The sequence below is a fragment of the Diospyros lotus genome, chromosome 1 (assembly GCF_014633365.1).
Source record: "Diospyros lotus cultivar Yz01 chromosome 1, ASM1463336v1, whole genome shotgun sequence".
Lineage (NCBI taxonomy): Eukaryota > Viridiplantae > Streptophyta > Magnoliopsida > Ericales > Ebenaceae > Diospyros > Diospyros lotus.
In genome coordinates, this window is record NC_068338.1 from 14,706,877 (window position 1) to 14,724,843 (window position 17,967).

The window sequence follows — 17,967 nt, forward strand, 5'->3', positions numbered from 1 at the left end:
TTATATAGATTCTAATTTGGTACAAAACTAACTTTTGATGCTAGCTTTATAATTTAAATAAAAATATATTTTTTTTGTCTGTAATATTTTTTGTATTTTAGAAATTAACGTGTTTGTGATGAAAATAGATAAAATAATTTTTTATTATTTTAATTTTAAAAATTAAAAATATAAAAAATATATATTTTCTCTATTTTGTAAAATTAAAATTTAAAAACTAAAAAATGAACTAAAAATAACAAAGAGAACAAAATTTTAGGATTCCACAAGAAGAAAAACATGAAAACTCAGGGGACGTAAATATGATTTTCGCCATTCTGCATTTGTACGCTTTAATTAAGAATATTATTTTAAACAAAATATTATATCATTTTGTAAATACTACAATAATTTAATTAAACTATTATTGTGTGATTGGTGTAATTACTACTATTTGGACACTTATGGTGAGATTCATATATTAATTTATTACATTATGTATTATATTAATATAAATATATAATACATCAATACAATTTGATGGATCTCCCAAAACACCGGAGAAGCCGGCCAATCCTCCGCCGCACCGTCTTCGAAACTGCCGGGCTGCGATGTCCGTGAAAGAAGTGAGAGAGGTCGCCATGAAGCTCCAGTCATCGAGTCGGGGCCAGCCGCATCAGCTCGATTCGGTTGTCCCCGACGAACAGCAGATCGGGTCGGCTTCGGGGAATGCTCCGGCCAGGAAATCAAAGAGGAAGGTTGATGAGCTGATCGAGCAGCTTCCGCAAAAGTAAGTAATTGAAAATGTTGTGAAATTACATGTGCTTGGTTAGTTTTTGGTGATTTGTTTCTCCGGATCTTGGAAGTGCATGTCTCTGATGATTTTGCAGACACCGAGTGTGTTCTAGATTCTCAGGGGTTTTGGTATTTCTTCGGGTGATCATTTTGATTGTCTTCTTTATTGAAGTATTGAGCATTGAAAAAGTCTGAGATTCATTTGATCATCAAGAACGTCTCTTCAATGTTGGTTCTGGAATGGAAGTTACTCCTGTGAGGTTATGCTAGTGGCTCCAACAAAGCATTACAATTTTAAGATTTTAAAAACTAGGAGATATTTTGTCTTTTGAACGAGCGTTCAGCTATGCTTTTTGCCGATTTCTGATGATGTGGTTCCATATTCTTTTCAGGCATGGGATATTGGTTAGGTTCTTCCATAGCTTGGATACTTCGATCCGGTTGCTTAGGCTAAAGGGCTCTGCATCCACTTTTATTAATATTAGCCCCATAATAGAATTTTTGACAGATAGGTAAATTTTTATATTTAACATTCTTTTTTTGTTTTTGGATGATCTCTGTTATCATTTCCGTTAACCTACTGTATTCATCTAACTTTTGTAGGAGGTTCTCCTATGGCCATTTAGCCCAGTTGATGTTTATTTTACCTGAAGTGATTGAGATCAAAAAGACCCTTGTACACGATGAGCAAACTAGTTGTATGAAGCCTGATCTCCATGTTTCTATGAATGTTGATGCCATTAAGGATGCAGGGAAGCTGATTTCAGAAAGTGGGAATTCACACGTGAGGAACGTCTTTCGTGCCAGACTCTTGGATTTCTTTAAAGCCCACCCTCAGGTATACGTGCAACCTCTATATGAAAGACTCGTTAGCCATTACCTTTAGTATTGGACTCAGGATTAGTGTGCCTGTTTACTTGATGTAGACTGAACTAGAATAAGGATATGGGCTTGCCATTGTTATTGTCTGGAATCCTCATGAAGGCCACAAAAGAAGAAAAACGAAAGAACAATTGGTGACATATAGTTCATGTTGACCTCACATAGTGCGATTAAGGCTCGATAGCTTCTTGTTATTGTTGTATACTCAACATGTACCCTTTAAAGTTGGTTTTTGCAATTATTCTGCTAAAATTATTAGCGGATGCTGCTGTTTAGATTCAGAAAGCCAGACATGCTCTGTTATTTCCAAGTGCGAATGTCATTAAACACCATTATTAGCTACAGCATTACTGTAATGGTGATTCTGATCATGTTGAGATGCATCCAATTGCCCTTCCCTAGACTGTCATTGTGGTCCAAGTGGCTAACAACAAAGATACAAGATACAAAAATTCAACCGTTTCGTAGATATAACTCTACCTTAGACCTCCGATTGATAAGTTCTTAATACAGTAACCAAATTCCTAAGTTTCACAAATATGGGCTACTCGTATGCATGTTCTATCATCAACTAGGAAGCTAGGTTTGAGTTTTAAAGGACATTTGGTCTATATCTTCTCTTCACATCACCATTTTATTTCCTATGTTTACAAGATTTTGTTCAACTTGCACTTCATCTTGATTGGTAACATAGCGGTACATTAACAATATGCCTTTGCATTCAGGGGGAAGTTCCAGAGGCAACACTCCCGGAGCCCTTCAGTCACACCATGTCAGATCTGCAGACAAGCATAACCAAGGAGTCCAGTTCATCCTTCTGGGGTGAGACGTCAGCTAAAGTATTAGAAAAAGGGGAGCCAGCAGTTTCATCCCATCTATCTCAATCTTTCCAGAAGCACTTTTCACTGTATGTTTCAAACAGTGAAGCAGTACATAATAACCAAAGGCAGTCAGTAGCATCCCTACATCCTTCAGTCATCCCTGTTCCAGAGCTACACTTGGACCAGAATTCTAACGAAGGGCTAACCACTGAAACTGCTCGTCCATCCAGCAGTAATTTTTTACTAAAACCAAGCTCCCGTAAATATTGTTCCTCAACTGGGACTTCTGAAGCTAGAGCAACCTCATCGCATTTACCAGCAACTCCAATGAAAGGGAGAGATTATGTAAAGAATGAAATTTGTTCCTCCGCTGGAACTGCTACCATTGAAAGAACTCCAGCAAAACTCGTTTCAACTCCATTAAAGCTGATGAGTACCATACCCACACTGCAACCACCAAAGAGGTGTCATATGAGCCCCGATGACAATTCAACCTCTTCACCCAGCAAATTGTTTACACGTCCACCCCGCAGCAGATCATTGAAATTTGATACTCCTGTAAAAAATCCAAAGCTAGAAGATGAAGTCAGTAGTGCCAGAGGAGTGTTGCGTGACAATGATATTTTTGAAATGCTTCCTGATGATCTTCTGCAATCGGTAAGCCAATGGTGAATTTGCTATGATCAATCCTTATCAAAGTGCATTTTCTTTATTGCATAGTTCATTCCTGCTGAAATTATATACGTGCTTATATAAAAGCTGTTAGAATTGCGTTTATATTGGGATAAGTTTCTTAATGATAAAATAAATGCTATGAATTTGAATTTTAAATGTTATTTCAAATTCATTAACATTTGAATTTTAACAATATAATGTAATAAGTAATTAGAATTTGAATATTCAAATTCTTAAAGAGATATGCTTATCTATATCTGTGTGATATCTATAAATAGACATAGAATCTAATAAAAAATACACGACAATCAAAATTAGTTTTTAATCGCTTGTATATTATTTTTGACATCACTATTCGAGCCTTAGGCGTACAAGGGTAGACGGATAAAAAAGCTTTTATAGTTTTCTTTCACGGAAATTGTTAAGTAAATCAAATTCTATTATTTCGCTTCAATTCAGCTATTCTATATATCGTTTGTTATTTATCCAAAAGTTCTATAGTGATATCATAGCTTTTGATAATTTGTATGCACCATTGTGATTGACCATTTGTATTCACGAGTTTTCGTAACTTTTTTTTTTGTACGCGTAAGATTATTTTCGGTGTGAAATTAGTAACGCGTCGTATTATACTGTGTGTTATTATTATTTTGGTCGGTTTTTGTTTGCTCTGTTCCAGCCATGGCTAAGACAATCGTCGGTGGCCGTGTTTGTCACAACCGCTGGGCGTGCTGCTCTTCGGTCATCCTCGCAATGACTGAGGTCGTCGCCGGCGGCTGTGTTTGTCACAGTTGTTGGGTTTGCTGCTTGTGGGTCTTCTTCATGGGTTTTCTATGAAATCTCCAGCAGGATGGACGGCCGCGTATGTCGTCGTTCGTGGGCGATGCTGTGGTGTCGAAGGCAGAGAGGTGTGAAGCGAGGATCGTCCTCGTGGTGGTTGAAGCTGTCCCGATGGCCGCGTACGTCGCAACAAGTGGGAGATCCATCGCTGGAGGCTGAAATCGGCCATGGCCGAGAGCCTTTGCCTTTTGCCATGGCCGATGGTCGATCGATTATGCCCGTAGTCGGCGACCGCCATGGGCGCTACCAGTAGCAGGTTGCTGGCCGACTTTTAATGGATCATGGCTCACCGCTGTGAATGCTTCGCCATGGCCGATGCCTTTGTCTTCTGTTCTGTCGTCATGGGTTCGCCGTGGGTCGTCGAACGACTGCCTCTATAGCCGCCGTTAATGGAAGGAAGACGGCGGCCATGGCTTGATTTGTTGACCATGGCCGCAGCTTCTTTTGTTTTCGGTAATGGCTGATGACTGATGGTGGCCGTTGCGAGCCACCGATCAGTCGTCGGACTTCATGTCCGGCCACGTCGAACAGAGAAGGTGGAAGGGCGGCTGGCTGTGGAGGAAGAAGGCGGCGGCGGCGGCAGCGCATGGATGCCTAGAAAACCCTAACTATGTGTTGGGGAAGAAGAAGATCCACTGGGCTGTTGGGTCGCCCCATTGGGTCAAACCCAAATCGGGTCAGACCCGATCTATTAGGAGATCCGTGAGTGGATCTGAAACTGGGCCAAAGGATTTGTTCTAAATGGGCTTGGGCTTGGGCTTGGACATAGACTTGGGCTATTATTTTAAAATTGTGTCTGTTTTTTAATTTAAAATTATTTGGGCCTCAATTTTGTATTGGGCCATATTGTTGGGTTTTTTGTTTAATTTTTTGAATTATGAATTTGGGCCATGAATTAATTAGTTTAATTTTGAGTCTAAAATTATTAATTAAATAATAAATCTATTTTGAGATTTAAATAATAAAAAAACAGAATTATTTTAGAAATATTTAATTCTGAATTACTGATTTTTGTAATTACTAATATTGTTTTCATGACTTTTATTATGTGTTTTAATATTATCATGATAATTGTTTGGTTTATTCTTTTAGATCATAAATTAATAAGTTTAATTTTGAGTCTAAAATTATAAATAGATGTGATGTGGCATATTTTTGCTCAAAAGAAATTAGCTTAATTAATTATCTATTGTCTGAAAATATTTAGTTTTATTTGTTTATTGATAATTAATTTCGGTGTAGTATCGATCTTGGGCCTTGTGTGAGTCCTAATATATTGTTAGATATTGTGGATTAGTTCCACATAAACAATTGAGTCATAACATTTTAGTTGTGCATTAAGGGTAATGATTTTGAAGCTTGGCGATCTGTTGATCTTAAAGTGCATAGCTAAATGTTTGATTTAATTGTTTGTTTTGAACATGTGCATTGAATGTCTTTTTTGTTGTCCCTGATTCAGTGATCAATGGCCACCAATTCAGTTGCTGGAAGCATGACCAGGATAGATAAGTTGGATGGGTCCAATTATTTCCACATGGGAGAAGCAAATTCAGTATTTACTTTAGATGGAGAAAGTATGGGACGTTTTGGAGACTTCACATCCCTGCTGCAAGGTTAAAATGTTTCCTTGGCGACACAACGGGCCTATGACAAATGGCTTGAGAGGGACCGTTATGCTCGTTTTGCAGTGCTTGTGAGCATGTGGGCTGATCTCATAGGCTAGTTTGAGTCTTGCCAGACTACCCTGGAAATGTGGCAAAAGTTGAAGATCACTTTTGGTCAGACATCTGCAACAAAGCTTCGTGTTTTATAATTAAAATTTCAACAGTATGTCAAATATCCGAGGCACAGCATGGCTGAGCATTTGAGAGTGATGGGTTCACTTATCAGAGATCTTTAGAGTGCGGGAGTAGTGCTTACTGATGAGCAACAACTCCTAGGGGTGATTAGATCCTCGCCAGACCCTGAGTGGTCTCAGATGAAGCTCCTTAGGACACAGCAAAAATATCAAAACTTTTGATGATATTTCACGTCACTTGGAGCTTGAGGTGGAACGTGTTGAAGCGAACTGTGCGACGACTTTTGTAGCCAAGGTCGATAGACGTGAGGGCTTCGGGTCCAAACACAAGAGACAAGGATCGAAGACATTAGGGCCTACACCTAAGATTGGCAAGAGCAAGAAAACCAAAAGAGGGACACGTGAAAAGAAAGACTTGTCCAAATTGAAATGCTATAATTGTAAGAAGAAGGGTTACTTTGCTCGGGATTGTCTAGAGCCGAAGAAGGTACATTTCTCTTCTTATTCCTCTTTGATTCATGTTGCTCGCATGCATTAGTTGCATACTCACGTCTTGAGTGGATTGTGAATACATGAACAACACAACACATAAGTGTTGAGAAAGAAGGGTTTATGGATTACCACCGGGTGCCAGCGGGAACTCAGTACGTCACGCTTGGGAATGGCACACAAGAAGAAGTTCTTGGAGTTGGTTCGTTTCAGCTCAAGTTGAAGAATGACAAGATTCTACTCCTGAAGGACGTTATGTATGCTCCTAGAGTCCGGTGTAATCTATTATCAGTAGCATGTTTATTAGGACAAGGTTATTATTTTCTTTTCCGTGATACTAGCGTGAACATCTATTTGGATGATACATTCTTTGGTGGTGGTTTCTTAGTGGATGGTTTTTTCAAACTTAATTTGGATCATGTTTATGATAACCGTTCTATTGCTTTGGTTTCCTCTACTTCTTCTATCATAAATGTTGATTGTGATTTATGGCACAAGAGACTTGGCCATGTGGGTCAAGAAATGATGGCAAGGCTGGCAAGAGAAGGTCTATTGGGATCTCTCAGTAAAGTAAGACTCACTGTGTGTGAGCCTTGCTTAGCCGGTAAGGCCAAGAGGAAACCTTTTGGTAAGGCTTCCCGTGCATCTTGTCCTTTAGAGTTAGTACACTCTGACATATGCGGTCCTATGAATGTGAGGGTACGTCACGGTGCATAATACTTTATTATCATCATAGACGATTATTCACGTTTTGGTTATGTGTATCTGATTTCTCACAACTTAGAAGCTTTAGATTATTTCAAACGCTTTGTGCATGAGGTCGAAAATCATATGGATAAGAACTTAAAAACTTTTTAAATCGATAGAGGTCGTGAATATCTTTCTGATCGGTTTAGAAGTCTATATGAGGAAAAAAGTATAGTTCGACACCTAACCAGTCCTGGCACTTCGCAATAAAATGGTGTTGCAGAACGCCGAAATAGGACTTTGTTGGAAATGGTTAGATTGATGTTGGCGCAAGCGAATCTCCTGATTAGTTTCTGGGGAGATGCGTTGTTGATTGCAGTCTACATTCTTAACCGTGTTCCAAGCAAGTCCGTGCCTTCTACCCCTTATGAGTTATGGATTGGTAGAAGTCTAAACTTGGATCACTTGCAACTTTGGAGATTAGTTGGATATGTTCATGGTACGTCCCACAAGTATGGAAAACTTGGATCAAGAGCCAACAAGAAGGTGTTTATTTAGTATCCTGCGAGTTCAAAAGGATAAGTCATGTATGGTGAACATCCTAAAGGGGGTTTGACTGAAATAGAATCTCGCGATGTAGAGTTTCTTGAGGATGAGTTCCCAAGAATTGGTGAGGTTGATAAGGACTCCCAGTTGTATGAGTTACAAGAGAAAGTGCCTTTTTATCGGTGAGAGAATTCCTGTAATTAGTCGGAGTGAACCCATAGACAATACTTCGGAGACTCGAGTAATTCGACGCAACCAGCGTGGGCTTATCCCTCGTCGTCATTTCGATGATATTAAGGGAAGGGTACTTATGTGTGCCATGTCGGATGACAATAAGTTGACTTCTTATGAATAAGTCTTAACCTCCCCAAACCGAGATCAATAGTTGGTCGCTATGAAAGAGGAAATGGACTCGATGGATAAGAAAAAGGTGTGGGAACTTGTTGATCTTCCACCAAATAGAAAGGCGATTGGTAACAAGTGGGTCTTGAAAATCAAACGCCGAGCTAATGGATCGATCGACAAGTATAAAGCCCGGTTGGTCGTGAAAGGTTACACCCAAATGGAGGGTGTAGATTTCTTAGAGACATTTTCTTCTGTGGTGAGATTTGACACTATTCGCGTGATTCTAGCCATCGTCGCTCATCACCAGATGGATGTTAATACAACATTTCTCAATGGAGAACTAGATGAGGAGATATATATGGATCAACCCATCGATTTTGTTACTGAAGGGTAGGAGGGCAAAGTGTGCTGCCTCAAACGATCCATATATAGTCTCAAGCAACTGTTTAGACAATGGTATCTATGGTTTCATGAAGCCGTCACCTCCATTGGTTTGACCATGATGGAGGAAGACCATTGTGTGTATATCCAACGGATAAAAGATTTGTTCTTGATTTTGTCCTTATATGTAGATAACATCCTATTGGTTGAAAACAACTTGGAGATGATCAACACCATTAAGAAATGATTATCCTCTGTCTTTGAGATGAAGGATTTAGAGGAAGCGAGTTATATCCTCGGAGTTAAGATCTCGAGGGATTGCTCAAGGAGGCTTTTGAGTTTGTCTCAAGAGACTTACCTTCGTAAGATCTTTGAACGGTTTAATATGGATAACTCAAAGCCTGTTGATACTCCAGTTGATAAGGGTTGCACCTTGAGTACTAGACAGTGGCCTAAAATAGAGGAAGAAAGGAAACTAATGGAAAAGATACCATACGCAAGTGCTGTTGGGAGTCTCATGTACCTTATGAAGTGTACTCGTCCTGATATCTGTTTCGCCATTAGACTAGTAAGCAGATACCAAAGTAATCCTAGTGAGAAATATTGGAGAGTTGTCAAGAGAATTATGAGGTATCTACGTGATACTTATGATTATGCCCTAACTTTTCAAGGTGAAGATATGAAAGTATGTGGTTACACTGATGCTGATTTTGGCGGAGATATAGATGATAGTGTCTTCACATCTGCATTTGTTTTCACTCTTGGTGGAGGCTTTATTTCTTGGTGAAGCAAGAAGCAAGATTGTGTTGCTCAGTCAAGCATGGAAGCAGAGTATGTGGCTAGCTCAGAAGCTGGAAGACATGCATCCTCGCTTAGTGCTTTCTGTCTAGAGCTCGAGGTAACAACTCAGGCTAATGAACCTGTTGAAATTCGTATCGACAACACGGCTGCGATGTAGTTCGCACATGACCCCAAATTCCATGATAGACGAAAGCACATAAGAAGAAGATATCACTACATTAGGGGATTGATCAGGAATAAGGAAATGATTTTGAGTTATATTCTTAGCGCTGAAATGTTGGCTAACCCATTGACAAAGCTACTTAGCAGGAATGTATTTGAATCCCATGTGAGGCGTATGGGATTACGTAGAATTTGAGTTCTACATTTGATCACTGTTTATGACATTCATTTTGATTTATGCTGATGGATATTTGTTATCTTATTTAGGGGGTGTTTGTTAACTAAGATATGGGATGGAAAAGCCAAGATATGGGATGCATCCCGGACTTCTATCATTTCCAACATGATTGTTAAGCTTATCTGAAAAATTTTGGAAAAATCATTAATGATCCCTTATCTTGATCTTTCAAGATATACTTATCTCTCCCCCCCCTCTCAAGATAAGCATATCTTGTCTTTATAGATAAAAAAAAAAAAAGACATTTGTGTCCTCTAGTGTATTTTAAAAAATTTAACAAACAACTTGATAAAAATCTTGGAATGCTTTCCAGCCTTATCTTGATCATTCCATATCTTGATTCGGAATGCATTCTAACCTTATCTTGATGCCTCTTATGTTGCTCATTTTAACAAACACCTCCTTAATGGATATTTGTTATCTTATTTGATGGATATTTGTTATCTTCTTTTTGTTTTCATTATATGACATTGTGTTGTTGATATGAAAAACATGGAAATAATTGCACATGTTTGTGAATGTCACTAGGTTTGGATCGATCCTCTCACGTGGACGATCGCCCTGACACCTGTGTGGTGTGTAGGATGAGACAGTTTACTCTTGGACTTATGTGGTCAGTGTAAGTACCTTGATACATGATGGGTATTCAAGGTCGTTATTGTCTGCTTAGTACGGCTAAGATGAGACTTATTTGAAGAAGTCAAATATGAATATATTCTGAATTCCATATTGAGCCTGTGAATAGCATGATGTAAGTACTCATGAGTTGAGTGACTCAGGCTAGTGCCTATGTGGTGACTAAGCCAACTTCTGTACGATGTTTTAAGTGTGACATTCTTGATTAGTGGGAGCTCCACCGTAATATGCACATCATACAGCATGCACTTCTACGACCGTTATTGGGAAGTGGCAAGATTGTTCTTTTTTTGTCATTGCGTGGGCCTTATTCATATATGCCTTCTGACCTAAAATTGTTTCATGAAGTTGAGATTTAATTACACTATTTTAGCATGTTACCCAATTAGCTAACAAGAAAATAGCTAGGCAAGCCATGACTGGACAAGTGGTTGAATCGAGAGATGGATTGATTCGAATTTTGGGAAAGGTAATTTATACCACATCATGTAAGTTTTGCAACTCATAGTCCGAACGATCATTTGTGTGATGATCATGAGTGCAAGAACTTCGATTAATGATCAAATGTTGTTCGGAGTTATTCTTGAGAGATTGGAAGCTTTTAATACATGTATTATTTATTATCTAAAGCATAGATGACATTACCCTCGTTTATTTCCTTTTTGCAGCAGTACTATCTTGGCGTTGGTGATTGTTTGATATAGTACTCTTATTATTGCTATTAAGGTCACACCCCTTGACATCTTGTATGAGAAGATAAGTTGAGTATTATCCCATGTACCCGAGTGGGAGATTATTAGAATTGCGATTACATTAGAATAAGTTTCCTAATGATAAGATAAATGGTATGAATTTGAATTTATTTCAAATTCATTAACATTTGAATTTTAATAATATAATGGGATAAGTAATTAAAATTTGAATTAGTTTCAAATTCTTAAAGAGATACGCTTATCTATATCTGTGTGATACCTAGAAATAGGCATAGAGTCTAGTGAAAAATACACGACAATTAAAATCAATTTTTGATTGCTTATATATTGTCTTCGACATCACCATTCGAGCCTTGGACGAACAAGGGGTGGACGGATAAATTTTTTTTTATAATTTTCTTCTACGGAGGTTATTAGGCAAATAAGATTCGATTATTCCACTGCGATTCAGATATTTTACATATCGTTTGTTATTTATCCAAAAGTTCTACAAAAGCCATTGCTATTGGGTATCTGGCATAGATTCATTTCTCCACTTTGCATTTTTAATTGATGACAACGTCACGTGTGAACTGCCTCAACTGAGAAAAGCAAATGAAGACCATAGTCCTTCCGTGTTATTACCTTAAATCTTAAACCCTGATATACAATTTGGTGGTAGCAAAAAGCAACTTTGCTGTTATAATTTTGTAGCAGCTGGTATTCTGATGGAAAAGTCATTTTCTCATTCCGTTTATGCTCTTGAACTTCTACAGCTAGTTGAGGAGGACGACGGTCAAATCTATGTTCACCCAGGAAGAACTGCAATTTGTGTGTACGTTTACTGCTTCATAAATTGAAACAATGAACTAACTACACTGCCTCTCTGCAGATTAGAGAAAAAGAGAGGAAAGCATTAGAGGATGAAGAGCCAGCCATCTCACAAGCAAGGAAGCGGAAAAAGATGATTGCTGGCTTGCCTAAACTCTTTGACATGATCCGGTTCTTATTTCAGTCAATCAATAGGTCTATCATCACAAAGGAGGAGCTTTTGCACCGGATATTGTCCAGCCGCCTAGATATTGTCGATAGAAGTAAGCCTCAAATGCCTAAGGAAATCTCTATTCATGTCATTGAACCTCCGGTTGGACCAACTCCTTTTATCTTGTGCTTGCAGGAGAAGTTGAGGAGCAACTTGAATTTTTGCAAGAACTGGTTCCTGAATGGATTTATGAGAAAAAATTGACATCTAGTGGAGATCTTGTCATCTGGTAAGCCTCCTCATCAATGGTATCTAATTTTTCAGGCCCTAGATCCGAAATCCCATTCATTTGTTCTTCTGCAGCATCAATAAGATTTCAAGCGCAGAGTCAATCCGATCAAGATTGATGGATGGCAAGTTGACACCTGTTATTGAAAGAAGCTGATTGTATTGCTCACACGGCATGTAAATTTGGTTTGGTTGATAGTGTAAAAATTCTGTTCTCTCCGGATTGGTTTATGCCCCATCCATTTCAAACTCTTGTCCCCAAACCAAAGGATGACATTACAATTCGATTAAACTTTTGAGTTGGGACTTGGTATCTTGACCTCAGTCTATGTCTATTTTTATTGATATTTTATATTGATATTCTGTATATTTATATTGATATTACATGTATTATAAAATATTAATACAATGTGTCACTGCAATGTTGAACTTGAGTGTGCTACTAGAGTCATCAAAAGAGATGTGAAAGTTACCTGAGCTGCCACGCAGCTTTGTAACTATTGAAGATGAAAGTATGTTGTGTTTCAAAAATATCATATCATCATGTCTCAATCCAACAACACGTCTCATATTCATGATAAAAAGATACACTTATAAATTATATTATAATTATTACAAATACAAAACAATAAGTGATAAACTTAGACATAAATTAGACACAATATCATAATTGAAACAGAATTCACAATTCATCGTGAAATCTAAAAAGTCATTAAGGGTGACTTCAATGTCCACACACACAAAAACGAAAGGAAATGCATGCAACTAAAATCTCTAATAGTACTTGTTTCAGCTTCTTAGGTTGACTCTAATGGAGAAGCCAGATTATTCGCTAAGCCAAAATCTAGTGAGCCAAATGCAAAAACTGATCTCCAACAATACTCGTCATCGTCAAATTGGGTTGCCAAAATTTTGGTGAAATTCAATTCCCTTTTCAAATTTGGCAAGCGATTTCAACCAAACCACCATCACCATCTTTTCTCCACGGCCATCTCAACGTCAAAAGAGGTCTGATCAGACGTTGCAAAAGACAAACTTGGCTGGATTTGGAGTTGCAAACACAACAACGAGCAAATTCAAAGAGGGTAAGTTATAGACAGCGAAAGGAACAGCGACAACGACGACCAGCAAAGGTAGCAACAAGTAGAATGGCGGCGACATCTTCTTCGGTAAGGAGCAGATCGAGCAGAATAGGTGGGTTTTATTATTTTGAGGAATTTTATTTTTATATTGGATGAGTGATATTGTATATTTATGTATTTAGTTATTAATTTGTATATTTAAATATTGATTTTGTATATATGTGAAGATTGTAGCTAAGTAAATTAATAGAATTGAAGTTTATTAATAAATAAATAAAATAAGAAGTGAAATAGAGAGAATAAAGAAAATGTGGTTGGAGTAATTATAATTTTTGAAATAAAATTAATATAAAAAATAAATTATTTATAATATGATAAAAAATAAAATATGGAGTTACGAGTCGGCCGTATAATTTAGGCCAGCATTTCTTTCAACCTTAGGTTCAGATCACCTGCATGCTTCCGATAAAGGAAAGGAACACAAAACGAAAGAAAAAGACAAGCCCGCGTGCGTAACGCGTGTAAATATATGTGTACATACCGAAGATATCCGAGGATCTATAGATATGAACAGAGAGGTGCTAAATGGTAACTACTCATCATCAGAAAAGAGAAAATGAGTGGATCAGCAGCAAGAAGCAAGATTCTCTATCTAATTTAAGTTTCCTCTCCAACAAAAATAGATTGTCTATTTAGAGAGATAGAGAGATTTGGCAATGATGGTCGACGAATAAACCGAATACCCCAAGCTGCTTCTCCTCCTTTGCATGTAATCCTACAGACATGTGGAGACGAAGGATCTTAACCCATTTGGGTTCTTGAGTTTATAATATAATTGTTTTTATATAATTTTAAAAAAATTCTTAAAGTACCAAAAAAATATTTCTTTTTTCATATTTCTCTCCTCCTATATTTAGTTTTAAGGTGACAAATAAATACTGGAAAATAAGAAAATATTTAATTTTTTATTTTCATAGTAGTGCTTACAAGTTTGTCTAGAAATTATTTTTATAGATTAAATCAACTAGGCATCTTGCAGGCAAATATTTTTTTAATTCAAACAAAATATTTAAATACTCAAATTTGATATTTATAGTAACACTTTGTATTGTATTAATGTTAGTCTTAATGCTGTGTAAAAATGTTAAACTTGAGCATAAAAAATTTACATTTTCTACCGTGACATCGAATTTCTATTGTATAGTTATTTCGAACATAAAAGAAAAAATAAAACACAGCTTAATTGTGAAATTGGTTAAAAAGATCAAATTTGACATCGCCACGAGGATCTATCTGATCGGATCGTGGCACTTCAAATTGAAAATATATAGAAAGGATTTGATTTGATTTAATTTTGGCTACATTCCCACATGTCCCATTCTATCCTTCTCATCAGTCACTGTCTTCTGCAACACCAAGGTGAACGAATTTCAACACCAACCTTGAGGCCATCTATTCTTGGGATCCCATCTAGGGAACCATGAGCCGAGTGTAGTCTTCTCCTTCCGCGGCCACGCCGCCAGCTTTGACAGAAGACCTCTGCGGCTAGGGGTACCGTAGGGAGGCTCAGCCTTCGTGGCTTTCGCCTTGGGGGCATGATTCTTCTTATTCGGGTTCAGGGTACGGGGGGAGTAAGAGAAGTCATCATCCTGGGCAGGGAAGATTTCGTCGCGAGTGCGGATCGAGTTGAGCCTTGCATACCTTTGATCAAGTGACTCATTGGGAATGTTCCTTGCCAGCAACGGAGAAGCGCCGCCCCAGTTGTTGGTCCCCAAGGATGGATGCTGCGGTGTTCTGAACTCCAACACTTCCCTTTGCCTCATATCTCCCTCACCACTCTCTCTATTTTTTCTATGGATATGCCCAAACAAGCTGAAGCAGCTAGCTTTCCAGTTATTATTGGATTCTTCTTCACAGGGTACTAAAGCCTTGCTGTGCATAGAAATCACCCCAACCCTTTGAGAGTGACTGGTATCGAAATTCCCTATATGCCCCTCGACAGGCCGGCTAGCTGCAGGTTAACCTGAGACCTTGAGCAAGGGTATTATTGTCAAACTGGATTACCCGCATTGTTTCAGAATGTGAAGATGGGGAGCTGGGTACAAAGTGGGGCGGCCATGTCAAGGACCACCGTGTAAAATATTCTATCAACTGATTCTATCTATGCTCTCTTGTGGATAATGGATTATAGAGACAATAAATTTGAGAACAGCCTTGTACGGTTACAATCACTTGTATATCCTATACCTACACTGCCTGCATTACAAGTTTGCCAAAGATCTTGAGCAAGGGCATTATTGTCGAACTGGATTACGAGAAGCAGGAAAAGGGATTTACCAGGGAACCCACCGCCACCGGAGTTGATGGCCGATGAAGCGAATGACCGCAAAAGAGAAGGAATTTAGCAGTTCTTCCAGAAACCCAGACAACAATCGTGCCCAAAGAACACCGAGAATCAGAAGAATTGGAGGACGGGGCCGTAGGATCGAAGCTGTGATACCAGAAGACTTGCTGAAAGGGCGAAGGGAGAACAGAGAGAGAAGGGTTTGATTGCGTGAAGAAATATGGAAGTTCTTCAGTAAACAATGAATTTTTTCCTCAATTAATCTTCGAAGTACGAAAAGCTTTAGCCTTTAGCGTTGTTTCTCTCTCTTCTATCAGTTCTATAAGAGAAGAAAGGGGAAAGTGAAGAGACGGTATCACAGTCCTCGCATATTACCACTCTCTCTAGTCTCTGCCACTTCCCTTATTTTGTCGTAATTACACTAACGACTCTTAAAATTGGATGAAATACAGATATTTTTAGTATTTACAAAAGTACAGATATTTTTTCTCAATTTTACAATTCTAGTTGCGTTTTCTCTTTTACCATTACTTCACAATTGATAACAATTTTAATAAGACAAAATTACCCTCATATTTTTTCTTTTCGTACGAAGAACTAACCAAAATCTACCTGTCTGTCAATTTTATTTTTTTTTTTTAGTTTGATCATAGTTTAGCCATCCTTAAACAAAAGACAAAAAGGGAACAATAATAATTTTAGCCTATCCTTAAACAAAAGACAAAAAGGGAACAATAATAATTTTAGCAAGGATTAAGAAAAAAAATATAGGTAAAATTGTAAAGTTGAAGAAAATCACTATCATTTTTCAACATCAAGTGTGTCTTTAATTTTTTGTCAAATCTCAGCAATGGAGTTGTGGTTAATATAAATCACATGTTATAGGTCTTATTTCTTTATTATTCTCCCATCAATCAACTTTATTACCACTGCAAGAATTTTAACATATTGTGATAAAATAATTATGATGGATTAAATTTTATCACGAAAAGTATCATTTTGTGACAAAATAGAATTTTCTCATGCAAAATTCAAAAAGTGAGTAAAGTTGTGACAAACAATATTTTGACATAATATAGTGAGATAGATAATTTATAATGATAAAATAAATTTTGTCACATCTTGACACCAAATTTTTTGCACTAATTCCACTTAAACATAATATGACAAATTAATTTTGTCACAATATTTAATCATATAAGATGTTATTACAAAAATTTTTAGTCACAATAAGTAATAATTTTTATAACAAAAATAGTTTGTCACAACATAGTATTATAAAAAAAATGACAAAAAATGTCACAAGAAATTTTTTTGTTACAAAAATAATTTTATTGAATTTAATTTTTCATAGAGATAATTAGGCATAAAAAATAATAATCTAGTGACAAAAAAATTCAAAATATTTTGTCAAAATAAAAAAATAAAAAACATGTAGTGACAAAAATAATTTATGGTAAAATATTAAGCCCCAATATTAACTAGATATCCAGACAAATATATTAATAAATTATAAAAGAAACACTAAAAAATTAAAATAATAAACACTACAGGAAATTTGAGATTTAGCAACGAAAATTTCCTTCGCCATTTTGTGACGGATTACGAAAAAATAATTTCATAAAATTAGCGATGAAACAATATTTCGTCACTAACGTAATAAAAAAATTAAAAACAAAAATTTATTTTTAATTTTAGCGACGAAAATAATAATCTGCCTCTAAAATTAGCTACGAAAATAATAATTCGTCACTAAAATTAGCGACAGACAAGTGTTTCCGTCGCTAACATTTTAAAATAAAATTTTTATTTAGCAACGGAATTTATAGCGACTGGAAAAAATTTTCGTCGCTAAAATTAGCAACAAAAATAATAATTTGTCACTAAAATTAGCACTAAAAAAAATCCAACTTTTAGCGATGAAAAACTCAGTTGTTAAAATTAAAAATTCCGTCTCTAAATTGTTTAACGACTGATTTAGTGATGGACAAATTCCGTCTCTAAAATTAGTGTCGCTAAATTATAGCGATGAATACATTTAGCGACGGAATCAACAACGGGAAAAACCCGTCACTAATCAATGATAGAATTTTTCGTCTCTAATTCTGTTGCTAATTCAAAAAAAAAAATACAAAAATAAAAAAATATATAGGAAATATAAATACTAAATTTTTATATTTATTTAATATAAATATATACAAAAAAATCTAATAATTATATATTTATGATGAATAAATTTTTTGTTATTTATTTTAATTAATTGAATAGAAATTAAAAATTTATTATATAATCAGTAATTTAGAGACAAAAAATAAAAAAATAAAATATTTTAAATTTAAATTAATATAAATATGAAAGATAACAAAAATGAATATAAAATTCAACTCGATTAATTCAATTAATGAATCATAAATATTTAATTACAATTACTAATCATCATTTTGTTCTTTCTCATCAACCCCGTTACCCTCATTATCATAAAATGAGTCTCCACTCAAGCCTGT

At 36.4% G+C, this 17,967-nt stretch overlaps 1 protein-coding gene across 1 annotated transcript; it reads left to right on the forward strand.

Moving 5' to 3' along the window:
• Window positions 1-515: 515 nt before the first annotated feature.
• Window positions 516-12,361, forward strand: LOC127803980 (CDT1-like protein a, chloroplastic; the record flags this gene model as incomplete). The annotated part of the gene is made up of 7 exons (XM_052340700.1): window positions 516-769; window positions 1,167-1,286; window positions 1,378-1,612; window positions 2,382-3,134; window positions 11,660-11,861; window positions 11,945-12,038; window positions 12,113-12,361. Coding segments are annotated over 7 exons (1,740 nt in total), but the record flags the coding sequence as incomplete, so codon positions are not given.
• Between the last annotated feature and the right edge of the window lie 5,606 nt (window positions 12,362-17,967).